The following is a 20,722-nucleotide window of genomic DNA, read 5'->3' on the forward strand; positions in this document are numbered from 1 at the left end:
TTTTTCACTGGAGCAGAAAATCGTAAGGTCATAATGACTCGGGGGAATAAATACCAAGCCAATCAAACGTGTTAATTTCAAATTTAAAGATAGTTTGTTCTTGCTACCTTGTTAATAGCAGCGGATTATTTTACAACTTAAAACATACTGTAAATTGTGTAGTTTTAGTTTACCTAGTGAAAATAAATAAATACATGTTTAAGCACAATGATTTTTGTTTACTAGAGTTCCTCTGTCAAACTTTGGGCCAATGTTTTCAGGGTTTATGATGAAGTTCTTAGAAATGGTTTATTTCACCATGGAGCAAAAGATAATCAATCAATAAAAACATGACTAAATTTTCAACCTACCACACAGATTCTCTGTGACTAATAATTTAAGCATTTTCAATTATTATTGCCATACAATAATTTAAGTACTTTAGGATAAAAGTGATGTCTTAGTCAAAGTTTTTATTCATTTCTAAATCAAAAGATTACTTTGGAGGTTTTTGTGTCTCAACAATATTTGATCATTTCTGTATCAACATTTTCTATATTCCAAGTGGTGGAACCTCAGATGAACATAGAATATTTGAAACCTAATTTGAGATTCATAAAATCTCTATTCTCTTTGAGGCCACTTAAAAAGTTAGATTTAGTAGCGCCTCCCAGTGGGCCAGAGCCTCCAGACTCTTTTGACCATATGGATATTCCTCAAAAATAACTTTTTTAACTAAAAAAATTATATCTATAATGACAATTTATTTATTATGTATATGTATATGCATTGACAGACATACACATACAGTATATGTCAATGTTTGTCAAAGAAAAACAGAAATTGGTGCGCTTTCTTCTCCAAAGTGCATCAATTTAGAACACTCAACCTTGCATGACAGCATAAGATAATGCCCCAAAATGGACCCTGGATATGAGCAGTGAAAGTTTTTTTAGATGTGCCTCATTTGATTGAGACCAGTATGAAAAATACAATATATAGAGCAACCAAATTTGGATTGAGTACAGTGTTAAAAGACGCCTCTGTCTGTCTATCTATCTGAATCAACTGTTATCTGTAGTTTTAGTTCTTATCATTTCTGATAAGTAGAATGGGCCCTGTCAGGGAAGTAAGTGCCTGTTTGAGGGAGCACGTGGTGGCAGAAAGAAGGGTTTACCCAAGCCACTATTCATGGAAAGACTTGCACTGTTTCTTTTTCCATCATCATCAAGTTTATAACATTGCATACAGAAATGCTCCTCACAATGTACCTACTACATTTTCTTTCCATTTATTGATATAATCGACAATAAATTATTTTTGCTATGTCTGTGACATTTCCACAATACATAATTGTTATTTAGTCTATAGGTTTTTCTTACATCAATATTTTTACTTTGGGATTTTCTTCCGGAATTTGATTGGGTAACTGCGCCTGGCTTGGGGGTCCTACTTGCGCGCGACATAACCTCGCGCAGCTGGCGGTGGCTGCTTGCATTTTTTTTCTCACTTTGTGCTCGAGACTCTACAGCGGAGCGCAGAGCTCGCGCGTGTTGCCACAGGGATCTCTGCTCTGACGGACCTGGCACGAGACAGTTATATTGTCTCTCACAGAAAATATTTAGGTGTTTATCGCAAGTTTTCTGCTTTATTTTCTGGTAACAAAGTGTTCTGTTTGCCTAAACTGTTTTACTGGCAGCGTGTTTCATGTGTTTTATGTGTTTGCGCTCAACAGCGAGGTAGACTTATACTCCCATAGTTTTTTTTTTTTTTTGTACAGTGTCTTTGGCTTGTGATTTATCCCGCGGATGGATGCAGCCGTCGGGGTGGACATTTGAGCCCAGCAGGATCAACCTGTCTTAGGGCATCATGAATTCTCTGGTTCTCCGCAAGTGGATGAGGAATATCTCCCATGAGATGCTGCTGCTGCTCCTGCTGCCGCTGGTGCCGGTTTGGTGTTTTCTGCCTCTGACCGGAGCGGCTCCTTCGCTGACGACCGAGCAGCTGGACATGGGGGTGGTAAGTTTTTGTCTTATTTCCTCTGCTTACTAATCAGAAAACGGCGGACTTAGAAGTTTCCCCTCATTCACAGTTTTTACATTAATCATTCTCACGTCAACCCGGCTGGTTTGATCCTCTTTCTTATTTTTTGAGGGCTGGGGGGAAGGGGGTCCTCTTGAACGTCCACTAAAAAGCAAGTGCCGTCTTCTCCAAATACTTGCTCTGAATTTTAACACCGCTCTGCAGTCTAGTTCACAAAGCAGAGAGACGGTGTAGCATGCAGACGGCATGATTAGAAATAAGACCCTTATACTCCAAGGAACAATCAAGTCATGAAAATAGGCATCAAGTTGTCTTTGATAAATACATGCATTTGCCTCAGGGACTCCCACGTTTCATTTCCTTCTACAGATAGAAAAAAAAATAATTAAAATGGTCCAGTGGACTGTACAGCAGTCTGTGAGAGAACTGAAAATTCACATAAATAAAGAGAGCACTATTGATTAGAGAAACAGGCAGCTGTTTGAGTTGTGACTTCATCTTGAAAGTGTGTCTGTTTTTCTGTTAAATATAGATTGCACTAGAACTCTTTATTGATTTTAAAGGTTCTAATCGGTCTGTAAAATCAGTATTGGACCGGTCTATCATAATTTATCACATGTATGGTATACAATGTAGATGTAGACTCATTTGTGTGTGTTATCCTTCCTATGTAACGATTTGATAGATAATGCATCAGATCTGAAATGAATCTGAGTAAGACTTTCTTTGAAAATGAGTCAGTATATGCCTCATAAAACTAGATTATCTTCAACATTTCCCTCCAACTAGATGCATTTTCTCCACTTTAATGTCTGACTTAAACTTTTCCCTCTATCAACTATGCTTATTTCTATGAAGACATTTTTTACTTGATATTTCCTTGAAGCTTACTCTGTCTGATCCTACACATCTTATATATTATATCTTTTTCCAAGTCATCACTTTTATCACACAATGATTTGAACCCAACTACTTAGAAGGACATGTGAGGAAGTTATGTAATAGGAATACTAGTAATGAGCACAAACTGTACATCCAGCCAGCCTATTACCAACACATTATGATGGTGTGGAATACCAAGAGGCTCTGCTGTTCTTGATGAAGAGAAAGCAGACACTGAGACATTATCTGATGCACTTTATCTCCAAACAAATTGTTTCCTGGCTTTCGAAAAGGTTAGTCTGGCCACATCTGATAATATTTTCACCAAGTGCAAGCTGCATAGCTTTTGACGCAAACTACTAAAGCCTTGATTCAGGATGATTCATAAACTGAACAGTTTTCCCTCCCTTTCACTTTTACCTCTATGCTTTGTTTTACTCTCTGGCCCCAAAATGACTTTGTGGTTCTGCATCTGAACTTTGAGTCACACAAGCACTTTAGCTACTGAGAAACAAATATTCATTGGAACTTTTTAAAAACAACTTAAAAATAACTCATAAAAGTATGAGCCACATATTTATGTATGTATGAGGCTCACTCACATATGTGAGCCTCATACTTGTATCTCACAGATGAGCCACAAGTATGAGGGTCACATTAACCCTACCATGTGACCATCAAAGGGTTTTAGCATTTTTTCAAGCAAATAAACTCCTTAAAATGTCCCCCCTTTGATCTAATACCCCCAAATAAACTCTGGTGTTACCACTTGTAGCTATTTTGCAAATACATCTGTTTTTTGTGAAGGTTTTATAAGTGTGCTAGCCAATTTTGAGTCAAGTTTATTTGTGTAGCACGTTTCCAAAGGTAGTTCAAAGTACTTCCCAATAAAAACATGAAAATATATATATAATATAACTGTATCCCAAACTTTGAACAATTCACCAATCTATGTTCAGAGAATTGAGAGAGCAGGGCTCTTCCAACTGCTGTCCTCAACTGCTACTGTCCCGCAGAGCTTAAATACATTACTGTTCCAACACAATTAACTCTGCATAACTTGATGATTCACTAAAGACAAAATTCAGCCCTTATATTCAGATATATTCAAGTAGGGATGCATCTAATATTAGCAGAAACATAGTACTTGCAATCTAGAGATTGCCCCTTTAGGGTTTGGCACATTTGCAAACTTAGCAAAACATAGAATGCCACCTAAAGCAGGAAAAAAAGAGAAAAACCCAGTGACTTGCTGGAGGTACAGATATCAACAACTCTGGTGGTAGAAATCATCATCAATAGTAGTTTTGCTTTTCCAGTGAAAGACATAAAGTTGGTGGTTATAATGGGACAAATTGCGAAAACATAAATTAGGACAATGAATACTTTTGCGTACTACTCAATGGAGTGTGTGAAATTATACTTAAGAGATCCTTTATTGTTTTTGTTGTATTAAAATGTATCTGTTTTCTCAGACACCAGAAAATTGTGTAAATAACTATACAGTTGTAGAGGAGGGTAAAGGCAGCAGGACAAGAAAACAGCAAAAGAGACCATTGCCTCATCTATATTCATGTTTTTGTAGTAAAATTAGCAGTTTATGTGTTTGTATGCTGGATAAAAGCAAGAGAGTGGGAGAAACTTCAAGAACAAGTGATAAACATTTTAGACAGGAAGTATTGTGAGCACACAAATACACATACTTGCCTGTGTGAATGCTCTTGACAATTATCTGTTATATGAACACATTCAGACAATTTTCAAGCTTTGGACTTGAGAGCTTTCCAGGAACTTCAAAGTCTGATCCATCTGATGCAAATGTCTGCGCTCTCTCACGCAGCTCCTCTGAAAAACATCTTGGAAATGTCATTTCTACACAGCTTGCATGAAAACAGCCAAAGAATAATACTTGACGCAGCCGTCTTTGTTCTTTAATTGCTGTTGACTTAAGAGCATCAAGTACTAGCAGTTAGTAATGGTAAGTCTAGGACAAAGTTCTATTGAGAGTTGGATAAACAATGATAGACACACACAGCGGTGGCTGCAGATGAAAAGCTGTTACCATAGCAGAGAAAGTAGAAACTCTGGATGCATTTGTTGACCAAACTGTGCAAAACACTCAACTTCACTGCAGCTTCATGTCTGAAAGACTTCAGTCTTGATGTGGAATCTGTGCTTTGCTGAACGTTATTCCCCTGTAAATGCAAAAAAACATAAGGTAGTTGTTATGTTCGCATTTGTTCTACAGACTTGCGGAATATAAGCTTCAGGTGTGCATTTTATGGAACAGGAATGACACCTTTCTTCAATTTCCCTACTTTCCTCTTGAGGAACAAAAAGCAAAAACATGTTTTTATTGCTTTCTGTCACATAAAGATGGAACATTTGATATTTTCATAAGGTTTGCATCAACCATCAGTCTTGTGTGTGCCATTTTAAAAAGTTTTATACTTTGATAATTTTTTACAGTTAAATAATTTATTATTATTATTTTTCCCCTTTCCAGCTGTCAGCCGGGTATATGCTCTTTTCAACAAAGAGCCGCTGTATATATTTGAATAAAATATAGATGGTCTTTTAGCCTATTTTTATAAAATGATTGTAACATTGTGACTTGAGGTGCATTGTACCACAATTGGTGCCAAAATAAAAAGAGAAATGTGCTGCAAAATTGTTTCAACTTTATAGACAACAGTTTGCATCGGTATATTTGTTGCTTACAGCACTTTTCTAAGCAAATAAGTGGTTTGAAAAGCCTTAAAAATATAATTTATTTATTGTGGTAGCATAAGCTTGCAGTATTAGAAAATCTGATGTAAAATTTGTTTATTTTTGTAATACATAAAGGAATTTAAATGTTACTTTATAGTTTTTCCAAGCTCATCAGAGTGCCACAGACCAAATGTTTTTTATACCACATCTATGATAACTTGATGTCGGCTTATCTGCTTTGGACAGCTCCAGGTGACTTCTGATGAAAAAAGTAGATCAGGTACACTTTATCTACAAACAAAGACCAGCTTTTGAAACTGCTTGTTTTGAGTGGATGGAGTCAACCATTTTGCTGGCTAAATGCAACACACCCATCTCTGATGGAATGAATTGGTGAGGGTGCTGCTTGGACTGCTGGTTCTGATGAGATAGAGATTGTCTTGCTGGAAGAAAACATGTATTCCCATGAAACGCAGCCAGGCTGGATTTTTCACTGTGCCATACATTTGAGAAAAAATAAATAAATAAATGGAAGCAGCTTAAAAAGTAGCTGTGTTCTTCTGTGGTTCACCCTAGAAAGCAAAATACAGGAAACTCTTGAGCCCAGAAACAACAAAGACATGAAAGTGGCCTTCAGTTTTGTTGTTTTGAACCAAGCTTGGCCATTTCTTACATATAACCTTGTTGGCTTGCTTGCAAGTCCAGGAGACATCTCATATTTCTATCCTTTGGGTGCTAGAAAATATTTGGGATGCAGTATCTTCTGTTAATAGAAGCCACAAAATGGAGTTCCTTTGTAGATGTAAGAAACTGTGCTGTCTTTTTAGGGTCCCTCTCACTGCGGAGGTCAGCAGGCTGCACAGTAAACTTCATTGCTGTGACCTTTTCACCATGATAAATGATTTTATGTTCATGGCTGACAGGCGCAAATAGGTGCTGATGGCACAAACTTTATTCTTGTTTTCTTAATTGTAAAGCTTGTTTTAAAGAATTAGTGTAAAATAGTCTCCTTCAGCAATAAAAACAAATGAAATGAAGTAAAAATTTGTCATTTTGACTGTTTATGGACACTTGGAAAAACTACATACCTTTTTAAAAAAACAATCAATGTATAAGAATTATTATTTTAATAACTTCTATTATGGTTTCAAATGGTGATTATTTTGATTGCCTACTAATTTGTCAATACTTTTCCAGTTAGTTGGTATGTCTGTTTTAATTTCACCTTGAAGCCCCTACGCTTCATATCAGTTCTAACAGTATTTCAATAAATAAGAAAATTTATACAAATACGTTTTCCCCTTCTTCAATCAGCTCTAATGTGAAATGCAAAGTAAAATCAATCTGAACAGGTTTATTCTAAATATCACTAAATATAGATTTTTTTTAATCCTAGAGTGTGATTAGTGAATCCTTTATTTTATTTGTAAAGGAATTAATTTAGTTGGCTTTCAGGCCACCTTGGATCAGCTTTAGCACAGCAGCTGCAAGAAGCCTGCTAAAATAGATTACTAAACAAGCCCTTTATGTTGTCTCACATAGAATGAAAGGTTTTGAAAGTTATTTGATTTAAGGGCTATACAACATGAAAGTATATTCTTGATTTGACTTGAATCTGACTGAAAATGAAGGCATTGCAGACTTTGATCCATTTTTGAGGAAAAGCGATGAGTCAAACTTGATATGATTTTTATTCATTTCAAAAAGTGCATCAGATACATGCTGTTAGTTAAAATATTCATAGACTGAAAATTCAGGGACTTTGTTGTGATGCATCTAATAAAATCGGAAGAAATTTTGATATTTTCAGTATATGATCTGCTAAATAATTCCTATTCAGTAAAACAAAATGCCAGATTCCAATCACTAAGTGATAAATTGATATTTTAGACTAATTTGTGTAGAACAACGCATTTCAGGTTTGACCAATATTTAAAAATTTGAGCTAAGTTGAACAAAGATAAGTCGATTTCCTAAGATTCAGTATATGATATCCACAACAAAACCAGGAACAAATCTCCCCGGGGGTATTTTGAGATATTTTCAGATTCTGAAAGTGTGGATTCTAATCTTTCCAATGGTGTCAAACACAGTGAAAAAAAATTCACCTCTCCACAGCATGACATCTGAGACCCTTTTAAGCTTTGTTCTACTTTCAAGCATTTCAACATCTAAAGAAACTATCCATGGGAAAAAATACAAGGCTATGCAATACTTTGTAGCACATTTCAGTTATAAAACAAAATTTCTGCGATTTTTCAACAGTAAAATATATTTTCTTGGTACTTGATGTGACTGATTACATTGACTGGTCATTACAGCCATACGTCACATTTATCAAAGTAATTCTACACCGAGGCGATTTTGGCTCAGGAGGTAGGAGTTCATCCTGTAACTGATGGATTACTCCAGAGGAATGATTAGAAGGCGAGCTGGTATGTAAAAGTAAAGATATATGTTTGTGAACGGCTGAATGTAGGATAAAGTGCTTTTGGGTCTTCTGGACTAGATAAAGTGCTACACAAGTACAGACAATTTACCATATGTCATCTAATTAAACTTTTTTGTTCCTTGTGAAAGACAGGAAGGAAATAGGAATATAGCTTACTTTATTATTTGTTGACCAGTGAGAATTGCCATCACTGTGGTGTCAGACTTGAATCTTCTTCACTGAAAGGTCTGTAAAGTGCAGAGATTTTCAGATCGAACACATCATTTTCTGTTTACACTGGATATATCTTTGTGTGGATGTGTGCATGCATGCCTGAGTGATGGATGGCCACTCTGAATGTGGAAACAACCACTAAACTGCATATAATTCACCTGGTGGCTATCGTTGCAACATCCAGTCCCATTAAGCTCTGCATTCTGCTCATATGATGCTTTAGTATATATTGGTTTTGTCTATTTTGCAACCATGCATTAAGTTTTTTGGAGCTCACACACTTACTTCAGGACATCTCAGGAGTGTTCATTTTACAGCTGTGCAACAATCTAGCTTTATCTATTAGTTATTTGCGATTTAAGCGCTTAAGGGAATTACATCAGCTGAAATTGAATGTCCGCTGTGTTTTGTGCTCATCATATTATGTTTCTCTGGAGGAATATTATCTCTCCTGAAATGTAGCTGACAGCATCTCAGTGGAACTATCCGCTCACCACAAAGAGCTTTCCCTCCAAGAAGAGAGCATGAGCTGACCAGATTAGCAGCTGATAAATTTCTTTAATCACCGTATTTTCAGATGCATGGAGAGTCAAATTGATAGAATTACATCTGAGTAATGATTAGAAACAGGTGAGACGGTATGAAAAACTAAAGATTTGACAATGTGATTGTTGTTGGTGGGTGTTTGCCAGCTTATTTGGCTGAGAAGTTATTTTTTTATGATTTAATAATAACATTGCATACATACAATTAACACAAAACCTATAAAAAAATCAAATTCATTAACTGATGGTTGTGACTTGCTTTGCTTCCTAAAAGGGGCATTTAAGCTGGCATCATTAGAGACCTGGTAGATTCTGATGCTTCTTCAGTGCTCCCTGTACACTTTTTTTAGGTAATAAATTAATTTTAGCGAAACACTTTGCAAGCTCTGAAGGGTAGGGCGACCTTAGATCCTGTCAGCATACTTGGAGTTGCCTCAAGGACTCTTGAGGCTACTGAGAAGTACTTTCTGTGTCTGTTTCCCATCATGTTGAGGTGTGGTTCAGTCTGTGTGCTTAAGAATGAGGAACTGGGTGGTAGTGAACTCAATAGAGCTAGATAGTGCAGGATTAATTCCCTCAGGCATCCCTGGGCAGTGACACTCATGTTTACATTCAATGTTATTGCTACCTAAGGGTTTATGGAAATTTATCTGATGGCAGTAACTTGAAATACCAAACAAGAAGATCTTAGTGTAAATGTCTTAGCGAAAAATAAACTAGTTTATGCAAAAACTATTTGAATAATTCGCAGGACTCCTTCAATCTTAACCAAGACCGCACCATGAGGTCTTTGTAAAGTCTTGGTCAATACTTTCGCTTCCCATTCATGGACCAGGAAACATGAAAGTAGCCTTCCAGATTGTCTTCATTGCGCAAAAAACTTCTGTGGTGAAACTCTGTTGGTTTCATTTGTCCTGGCTGCCACATGGAAAGTAGCAGTGGCAGTTTAAATATACCTTTGGACCTAATGCACCTGCATGCCTTGGTGATCAGACAATTTAAAATATTACTGGTGATGCTGGCTTTATCCCAACACTACAATTTAATCATGTCCACAATAAGCTGGCAGTCCTCCAGGAAATTTATTGCACTCTTTGCTCCAAGAGAAGAGGATTCTAAATAGATCTCACCAAGCAGCTACAATTAAAAATACAAGCCATGCTCAGGTCCCACGGTGAGAAACACACATACCTCCCAATTGTGCATGTAGGTTGAATACAAGAAGACTAAGGGGAGTTTTGAGATTTTTGGCTGCATCTCAAATACATATTTTTTCAATGCTGTATAAAAATGTCCATAAATGTTCACTGTTTTGAATTGACACACCATTGACTCCCCCCTGCCATTTGGAAAAATGTTAAAGATTTTTAAAATCTATGTATGTCCCAAAGGACACAAAATCCTATTAAAAGGGTGCATTTTTTCAAGCATAGCAACCACTTTTTCTGTGTTTCAAATTGTTCTTCCTAGACAAGTGAAGTCCAGATTTCCAAACTGCATAATTTTCCATTTAACCACATTAATGGCATTTTTAAAAAGCCTGTGCTTTTCTAGAACATGCTGGTGTACTTACACCCTCACCCATCTCTCCCACACAGGAATAATTTAGGTTTCTGTGGACAGTATGTTTCTTCTTGCTCACATGGGTCTCAGGGAATGTTAGTAACCTCACCAATGAATACCAAAAGAAGGCCCATTTTCCACCTTGTCAAGCACTGATTATTTGGTGCTTGAAGTAAAAAAAAAAAGAAGGAAATATAAGAAGTCAGCCTTGTGAATAGTGAAAAGTCTTTGTCAGTAAGCACCACCAGGTCTTGCTAAATCCATTTCTCACTTTTGTTCTGCTGATAAATTTTATTATTCATAAAACGATTAACGTTAAGAATCTGTAGCCACAGGATTTTCCTTCTGCTCTCCTGAGGCACTCAACGCCCGTCCTGACATCTTATGTCCTAATATTTGATATCCCATTGAAGATTATTATGCAAAAAAAAAAAAAAGACTGAAGGAGCTTTAAATAATTAAAATCAATTAATTATTTTGCGGTGACTTTTTTTCCCCCAATCTAAACTACTTTTTTATTTTTATATGAATGTTTCAATGTTTTTTAAAAAAAAACAGGGTCAATGAAAACCCATAATTCTCTTTGCAAATTAGTTTAATTATTAGTAGAACAGAGGAGCTTCTTGGATTGATATTTTAAATTGTCTTTTTCTCCAAAAATAAAGTTGTAGCTTCAAGTAGATCAGATTCATTTCCTTCATGCATCAATATTCAACCATCGAAGAAGCAGAAACCCGTGAGGTTTTAGCTAAGGGGAGAAACAGGGATGCCAATATTTTTATTATTAATATGATTTCCATTCAGAACAGTAAAAATCTGAATGTTTGAGCTGGCAACCAACAGATATTCCACTTTCATCAGCATCTCATATTTCTAAAAGTTTTTAAGTTTTCTCATTCATTCTGTGTTTCCATTCTTTTATTTTGCTCTTGCATTTGCACATTGCACACTTTCCACCATGCTGCTTACTGTCAAATCATGATTCCTCTGATAGCACCCAGGAGTTCGGGGATAGAAAAAGCTGAAAGCAAAGACTAGACACCGATTTGTGCTCTGGAATAACTAGTCAAGGAAAGAAGGTATTATCTAAGTGGCAAGTGCCCAGCGGTGATCTTCAGGGGGAAAAGTCCTCCAAGTTTGTAGTGTGTCTCTGCTTCAACACAGCTGATTTAAATGGTATGTCATAAAGTCCTGCAGAGGCCTGCTATTGAAACATCATTTTATTCAGGTGTGTTGAATCAAGGGAAGAACGGAAACATGGAGAATCCCGACCATTGAGGTCTGACTTTCCTAGTGTATTCCCTGAGGACAGTTTTATTACTTACAATAGTTTTAAAATGAATAAAAACCATTCAGTAATACATCATATGGTTATTGGCCGTATTTTTTGTTTCTGGTTCATTACTTCTCACGAAATGTAATTTTGTGACTTGGTCCATGCTTAAATAATCTGTCTTCTTTAATATGTCAGCTATAAACCTTGATTTAACTCAACCATTAAAATAAGTAGTTCTCAAAGTAATCTTAAGAAAAAGGCAGCTATACTCTATAGAAATTGCGAAAGACTGTAGAATAAATAATTTATCTGTATTTAAATGTATTTAAAGTTCAACAATTTTGTCAGTATAGAAAAAAAAGAAGGCTGAAAATTGTTATTGATGGGAATCCTTTATTATGAGTGCTTCTTTCTTCATGGAGCCGTTTTGTGTTTTCTCCATGTAAATAGTCTGAAGATCAGCATCTCTTAAGGTTAACTGTGTTACATCCTCTCTTCATGAAATGCAACAAAAGTAATTCTACTTAAAAACTTGTTCAACTAGGGATTAGATGACCATCTGGAAATGAAAATGCATTTTTTTTGTGTGTGTGCCCATAAGTAGTCAAATAGTTATTTTATGATGTAGTCACACATTTTTCAGTTTGACTTTTTATTTGCTGATTTGAGCTGAAAAATGAAAATGTCCCCATTTCAATTAAAGTAATTGGTGTATATGTGTTTGTAGGTTTTTTAGAAGAAACATGTTAGAACCAGGAGCAGATGTTTTATCAATCAGATCTTTTGTATGTTGTTCACACCTTTTATCCTCATGAAAACAATATTTTCAGTGAGATTTTCATAAAGTGAAATTATAAAAAACACATTTATTGTTAGTTTCTGTGTACACCTGACAAACTGGCATTTTGGCAAATCAATAATATTACATCCTACGCCGTGCCTGCTCACACTGCTTTTTGTATTGAGCTTTGCTACAAACCAGCACAACAATCAAAACTTTTTTTTTAACCATTTTTTCAACATCTGACAAGATTCACCTGTACAATGTTGCAAATCAAATTTTCCAGTTAAGTTGGATATGTGCACCATTTGAGGTTTTTCTGGTCAATACTGAACTTTTTATATCCAACTTTCCAGAACCAAATTTGACTGACTGATTTTTTCCAAATGACAAACCCGTTAGGTTTTTTACTACTTCACCTGTTTTTTATATTTTATTTATTTATCTATTTATTTTTACCAGCTAGAGCCAATTACAATTTCTGCTTACTCATTTGGAACATTCACATTTGAATAATAAGTAGATTATGCATTTTGTCATCTGATTAATTGCATAGACTGTCACCACCTACTGGATCAACACAAATATTGTAATTTTGTGTTGATCCAGAAAATTGTTTTAAATTTCACCATCTCATCTGGATTATTTTGCTGATGACAAGGAGGAAAAAGTATGCCATTTTGTACCCTTTTTAAATACTTAAGGCCTTAAGAACAGTGGTGCTTCTAGGACAAAAGCATTCACACACAGCTCAAAGGTCCTATTTGCATAATTTGAAACATCAAGGTGGATGCAGATATGTTTAACGATGGATAAAAAAGAAGAAAATACATTATTTTTATCTTCATCCAAAGCTTGGATCCTTTTGATACTTTGAGCTGTTCCATTTTCATCAACCAGTTTGACCTCCCGTCTGTAGAAATGTATCGTGGGACTCATATTCAGGACAAGGAGATTATTTCAGGAACAGTCACGTGGGATGTGATTTGGATCTCGAGGACGCAATATTTCTCCATAAAGATTGACAGGGAGCAATTGTTCAGCATGTCGCACACAGAAGACATTCTCAGCTTTGCTGGAAGGAAGAGCAGACTACTTCAATCAGCGCACATCTAATCTGTCATCTATAGGCTGTGTTGAGCAGTAAAGTTTCCGAAAGGACATGCAGGTTCCTGAGAAGACTGTCAGTGTTATTGAGGAGTTCATGATATCCCCAGAAATCAATTCAAAATGGATTTCAAGGGCTCCAAAAGCACATGGTTGCCACTCTGTTGCATGGTGATGTTTTATTTATGTGTGGCACAGCAAGACTTTTGCAATTGGTGTGATTTTCTTTCAGCCAATGATTGCATCAAAACGCAGCTAAAATACAGCAGCATGTCCCTGCATCCTGAATTAACCGTCAGCTTTTCTCAAGCTGACTTGGAGAAACAATAGAATAATTTTCTTAAACGAATCATCTGGATTTCACAAACGTATCCACAAATTACTGTATATGGGTTTTGGCAGTATGAGATATGAGAAGCTGTTTGCTGTCATTGAGAACAGGATGTTTTTGGGGGGTGTAGTTGTAAACAACAGATGGATATGTTTACTAAATAAATAGACACATGAATCACTTAGATCTGCTTGTTAAAGGCAGCATGTTGTGAGAAGATTTTGTATATCAGTTTTTATCCGTGTTTGCGCATTGCATAGGTCATTCATACAACTGAGCTATATTTTGTGCAGTAGCGCACAGAGTGAATTTTAAGCTATATGCCCCTAAATAACTCCAGTAAAATTTTAATATTAGGATGGTAGAGTTAGATGAATTAATTTGATCAATTTTGTCTTCTTTCTAATTTTGTGCAATCACATAGAAATACAAATTGAAGCGGATGTATAGAAGATGCTAAAGAAAGATGCTATTTTATGAGTGAAATCCTATTTCACCCACTAGCTCTTCTCCGAATGAACAATTGCTGATAAGTGTCTGCAGGAACAGTGGAAAAAACCCATTGTGTTTAATTATAGTTTTAAAAGAATAATCTGAATCTGCTTAAATTGGTTTCACCAGCTTGTACAAAAACCACGTATCAGTTACAAATTTCCTATGTCAAGTTGCAAGGTGAACATTTAGAGTATTCTGAGGGAAATAGCTTACAGTAAATTTCAGAAATATGTATTTATTGCAAGTAAGGAGCAAAGTGACCGCAAACACAGGGCAGTAGTAAAATCTCCCATGTTGACGGTTAAAGCTTCATAAATTGTTGCTGTGGATATGATTCTCTGTGATCTCTTTATGTTGCTGTATAATTGGAAACATGTATTGTAAGTTTTCAGACTCAAGGAAGTAATCACATTTTGGTCTGTCTAATTTAAATAACATAATTATTTTCAGTTATACAGCTACTTATTATTAGTTGTAATAACAAAGTTGCTGAAATGTTCAAAACAAAAATGTTTTCTTGCAAAATATGCATTTTAGTTACTATTTCAACATTTCTTTCAGTACCTTGTTGAAACACGTTTTACAGCAGTGGTTGTTTCCAGACATTTTAGGAAGGATCCTATAAACTCAGCACATCTTTCTTATGAAAGTTTCTCTCATCTTTTTGACAGAAACATTCATCTTTAACCAGATTGGATGGGGAGCATCAGTGCACAGCCCTTTTCAGATCATTTCAGAGATACTCTTCAGAGTTCAGGTTCAGACTCTAACTGGGTCACTCCAGGACTTTCTCAGAGTTTTATTTAGCCCCTTTGGTGTTTTCTTCTTCATGTGCTTCTGGTTGCTGTCTCATTAAAATGTGAACCTTAACCCTAGCCTAAGATGTTAGGAACTTTGGGGGGAAAAAATCACAGGCTCTTTACAATTGCATACCCAAATGCTACAAAGGTTGATGTTGATGCTTTAAAACATCTCCATTAGATGAAAAAGCAGTTTGTGCAGGACATGAAGAAGAGTGCTGAAAATCAGGCATAGATTACTAATTGTGTTTTATTTAGGCACTTCACTTGCCAAATTTAGAAATATAATCAATCTGAAAATAACAGCTTTACCAGGAGAACAGCTTTGGGCAATTAATGAAATGTAACATGAGTTTTAAAGAAAATGGGGGAAAAATTAAACAACACAATTTAAGACAATTCATAATAATCAAAGTAAATGGTCCAATTTACTAAAAGTGACCTGGAAACTTCACATGATGATAATGTTGATGACAGATATACTATAATATTTGGGCAACACTCACATATGTTTCCATTTAAATACAGTAATGTAAATGTATTGATGGAGAACTAATTAGATCCATACCTCCTCTTAATTACTCCTGTCATTCACTCAAAAGAAAGCCAAGCTTCAAGGGTAAAGTTACTTACATGGCTGCTTTATCTGTGGAGATGCTATATGCTTTTCTTTCAGCCCTTGTAGCATAAAGAAAACACCCTCTCGGTGTACTATAACTTATTATTGTTATTTTTTCTGCCATTTCAAGTACAGAGTGTATGAAGAAAGCCGTCTTTCAAACACTCAGCTCTTATCATAATAGCCTGGAGACACAAGAGAAATGAAGAACCTTCTGTGGATTAGAAAGAAGTGTCTTGTTCTTGTGATCCCAACACTATGTCTCATCCAACCCTAGTGGCAATGTATAAGTTTACTCCTCAGTACAGCCTTCACAGTTGTAAATCTGTTACTGCATACAATTTAAAGCACCACAAACATACAGTGCCATGAAAAAGTATTTATCCTGATACAAATTTCTACAGTTTTTTGCTTTTTTGCCGCACCACAATGTCACTTATGATCCTGAGTAAATGCAAAAGTTGTCAAATGTTGACTTTGTTGAATAGTGGTGAAAAAGCTATCCAAACTCATCTGACCCTGAGGTTTAAAAAAATTATATTGAACAACACATCATCTAGTCTGAAGAAAATGAAGAACAGATGAGAAACAGAGTCCTTTACACCTGTCAGTCTGGAAAGGGTTACATAGACCGTTTATCTGATATTAATATTGCTTTTATGCAGAATAATTCATATTATGATGTAATTTTCCCTATTGCTTCGACGCTGTGAGACAAAACTAGAACACTTCCTTTTAGTTGGAATAAATGTCTAACAAAATTCCAGGCTCTTTATGACTCTTTATCAGCTGCAGTCGCCTGAGGGGTTGAGGGAACAAAAAGGACTTGGTCAGTGAATAAAATCAGTTAATTTTCTTTTAAACGACCCTGACAAACAATCCAGTTCATTAAGTAGATCAAAACTAAAACATGTCTTTGAATGTGTTAACAAACAGCACATTCTTAGATTCACTTTTTGTTTTCAATTTAGCAAAAATCAGGTACAGAGCTACATATGATATAATGCGTAGATATTCTGCTAATATTTCGACACAAAAACACTACATCTGTCAAGGATCCTGCAGTGTGCTCATTTTTTTGCGCCTCTTGTTTTAGTGTTTTGCATTTAGAACTATTGGACTTTTCAAACACATGAATATTTTATGTCATGGAGCATCAAAGAAATTGCATAAATATGTTATACATGATTGACATTGCTGATGTTTTGACCATCAGACTTTGAGCACAACACTGTCATTGTGATTCATGATGTCTCCCGTCTATGTGGCAGTTGGTCTCCGTAGATTTTTCAAGAAGTTCAACTTCTGAGGAAAATGCACAGAGAAGTTCACAATTGATGAATCCCATTTTCCCAGTGTTTTCTGTGTCAGAATAGAAGAAGACAAAATTGTGAAAACAGTTGCCTTTTTTGCTGCAGCAGCCGGCTGTTGTTTTCATGCGAATTAATCAAGTAAATTGTTGTTCATGATGACATGGAGCTCAGTTGCAGCCGTTCTCAAGTTGGAGGCTGAAGATTTATTAAAATTTCTTTCTTGCTTGCTGTGTTTAGATGGCTGTAAGGGTCTGAATGAACAAGTTTTGTAACAAGAAAGTATGAAGCAGATGCAGACACTGGATAAAGTAACAGCAAGGTAATTATAGGCAGATGCAGACTGATTAGCCATCATTACTGCTGTAACCACAATAAACAATGTGGTTTTGATTTAAATGGTGAAAACGGTTTAATTAAAATGGTTAATCTGCACTTTAAGCCTCATTCTGTCTTTTCTTTCTAACTGCTGCAAGTACTTTGGGCTTGATTGGTTTTGGCAGAGGTGATAGATCCATGTAAACTGTTTGGATGAACATTGTCCGCTTCTTCTCTGCGTTTTTTCCAATGCTTACTGTAACTGGTTCATTTTAGGAAAACCCTAGATCAGCTCCATGTGGCCTTTCTATTTTCGGTGAGGTGAACCACCCTCCTCTTGTTATACACCACATAAAAGTTGTTTGTCTGTGCCAAAAGTGCCCATGTAATCATGGTTGCTTCAGGGGATTTACTCACTGCTAGTTGAAGTTAAAATAATCATACAAAAACTGCCAAACATCTTATACATAATTGATTTTATTCTTTGCCAGATTTTAAGATGTGCAAATGTCTAATCTAGGAATTTGGCTAATTTCATCCTTCCTGGAATTAGATTTATACCGAAATAAATTCCTTTCTAATCAGCAGTGATGATAAAATGATTTGAGATGACAAGTAGTGACATAGTCTAACATAAATATAGCATCTGCTGTATTTGTGCTTACTTCAACATGACTTTTCAAGTGGGCAAGCTGTTGGGACCTTGCTGACATACACTGTTTACATTCACACTATTTTTGTCTCTGGCATACCACAGCAGTCTCCTCACAGTGTTTTTCAAACCAAGTTGTCTTGTTTTTCTTCCTTCAATCTTGGTTTGACTCACTTTCTTCATGGTCTGCTGTGTGTTTGGCATTTGTTGATTGAGAGTTTTATCCCTGAATATTCCTTGCTGGCCCGCACATTTGGGATGGTCACCGACATCCGGATAGGAACCCACTGCATATTTATAGTTTTACACATACTACACTTGTCAGATGTTATATATCTAGTTAAATCTCACTACAAACAAGCAACACCAAAACAAGTTCTGAGATTTATGCAGCGTGAGAATTCAAGGGATTTTAATGGCCCCCTGCTGGATTGGGGTTCCTTAACGGCACCTTTGTTTACTTATGCCTTCAGGCGGCTCAGTTGGACTGATCCAAACAACTTTAAGACAGATACCGTTTGTCTACTTTCACCTCACCCTTCCTCTATTCTTAACTTAAGTTCATAGGTCATATGTATTAGTTACAGATGTTTACAAAAAACATTTTTAGAAAACATTATTTCTCTGTTCACATACATATTCACACTGTTATCTAAACTAGGATATATTCCATATATCCTAGTTTATATATGGACTAGGATATATTCCATATATCCTAGTTTATATATGGACTAGGATATATTCCATATATATCCTAGTTTTTAAACAACTGTCTTGCTGAGAGAGTTAGTAGATTGCATCTCATCTATTCTTAATTTGCTTCCTAATACTGATCCTAGATCAGTGAAAGGCAATTAAAAAGGAAGAAACAACTTTCTTTTAAAAAGGAGAGATGGTGATTAGAGACAAGTTCAGGTAACTAACTTCATTTCATGGCTTAAATAAGATGAGAATCAAATTTATGAGCAGGCACCTTCTAAGTAATTAGTACATGTTATTTGTACATTGCAATCAACATTTTATCCACATACTTCCTAGATACTGGAAAATGTTCATATATTTAATTTTGACTTGTTTCCAGCTCCTCTTTTTACAATTATGTTTAACCAAAGAGATGCATAACAAAAAAAAAGCAACATGCATTAATTCACTGTCCGATTCACGTTACATTATAGACTTACACAGTTTATTTTTGTTTAAAGTTGTTCATTTTAGCAAATGCCAGGTAACTTCTTCAATGGTATCGGTATTATGTTTTTCAGTTAATAGTAACAGAAAGTGTACATTCACATTCAGTTGTTCTGCTATTGTTTACTATTACAGCTGCAGTGTTTCCTTCCTTTAGTATGATGTGCTTCAATTCATCATAATCCTCCATCAGATGCTGCTCGCTTCGTGGGAAGTATGGTGCACACAGTTTACCATGCGATCTCATGGTCTATTGAAGAAATCTGTGGATGCACATTACCTGAATTACTTAAGCCTGGCTTGACATAGTCACACCTCCTGAGCCTGGTTTGTCAGGATGAATTGATCACATTATGTCAACCCTGGCTTTATTTCTCATCCCGGATTTCTGAAACAGCCCTCTGCTATAAGAAAGGGAACAAAAAGAAGAAGGAATACCCAGTTAATGACAGCAGTAACCTCTTATGTTGGCATATGATCGGTTTGTGATAGGGAATAAGATAGAAGTATATGCTCCAAGTATATATTCTTGGAATTGAAAATTGTGCTGCTTTGTTATTTGTTTATCCTTTCTTTTCATTGAAAGAAAAGAAAGGTATTACAGGCCTCTGGCCCAGCCGACCCAAAGCAAAGGCAGAACTCTGCTTTACTTCACGGTCTGAAAATGGCTGCATTGGGGAAAAAAGTTTTTTTACATGGGGATATAAAAAAATCTGTTTCTTCTCTGCAGCGCAATGTATAATGCTTTTTATATCACTTATTTTTTTCTGAGAAGTGATGGGCACTATTGGGTTTTGGCTGTGAGTTAGCAATTTTTTGTGCAAAAACATAAAAAAACAATCATAAGAGCTGAGAATAAAATGTAACATTTTAAATATGGGTTCTAAGCTTGGCACCTCACAGAAAAGACTGGTTGTATAATTACTAGTTATATTATCTCACATTTAACATATTTTGCCTTAATGAGACTATACAGATATACAGTAAGAACACAAACACATTCTACTAGTTTCAAATGTATTGGTCTCCGTTTAGGAGTGGACCATTGCATACTAGTGTTTTTCAAGACAAAAGGAATTAGCATCCAGTTATTGAGAAAGTATTAAACAAGTCCTTGCTGTTGTGGTGGAAAATTGTATTACATTATACATTATTCTTATGACTTAATCTAGTTATAATTTCATCTTAAGTTTTTGTTTAAAGCTTATGAACTTTCACCACATGAACCTGTCTGAGTTACACCCCCAATGTTAGATGTTGGGGGTGTTGTCTGGCTCAGCTGCAAGTGAGCCAGACTGTCTCTAGTGTTTATGATTCTTTGTGCTTGGCATAATAATTATGTGTTCTGACAGACTATGTCTGTCAGAGCTTTTACTCTGACCTCCACCTGGTATTAACAAACCTTACATACAAGCTTACATACACTGAATAAAAATACTGATCCATATTTTCTTCT

At 35.8% G+C, this 20,722-nt stretch overlaps 1 protein-coding gene across 1 annotated transcript in view; it reads left to right on the forward strand.

The window, feature by feature from the left end:
* Window positions 1-1,501: 1,501 nt before the first annotated feature.
* The window catches only part of LOC102231908 (matrix metalloproteinase-17-like), a 112,126-nt gene continuing 92,905 nt past the window's right edge, over window positions 1,502-20,722 (forward strand). The window contains exons 1-2 of the mRNA XM_023338875.1: window positions 1,502-1,604; window positions 1,760-1,998. Of these exons, the coding sequence (XP_023194643.1) occupies window positions 1,849-1,998 (150 nt within the window). The 5' untranslated portion in view covers window positions 1,502-1,604; window positions 1,760-1,848. The remainder of the gene's footprint in view (window positions 1,605-1,759; window positions 1,999-20,722) is intronic.

Source organism: Xiphophorus maculatus, chromosome 8 (assembly GCF_002775205.1).
Source record: "Xiphophorus maculatus strain JP 163 A chromosome 8, X_maculatus-5.0-male, whole genome shotgun sequence".
Taxonomy (NCBI): Eukaryota; Metazoa; Chordata; class Actinopteri; order Cyprinodontiformes; family Poeciliidae; genus Xiphophorus; species Xiphophorus maculatus.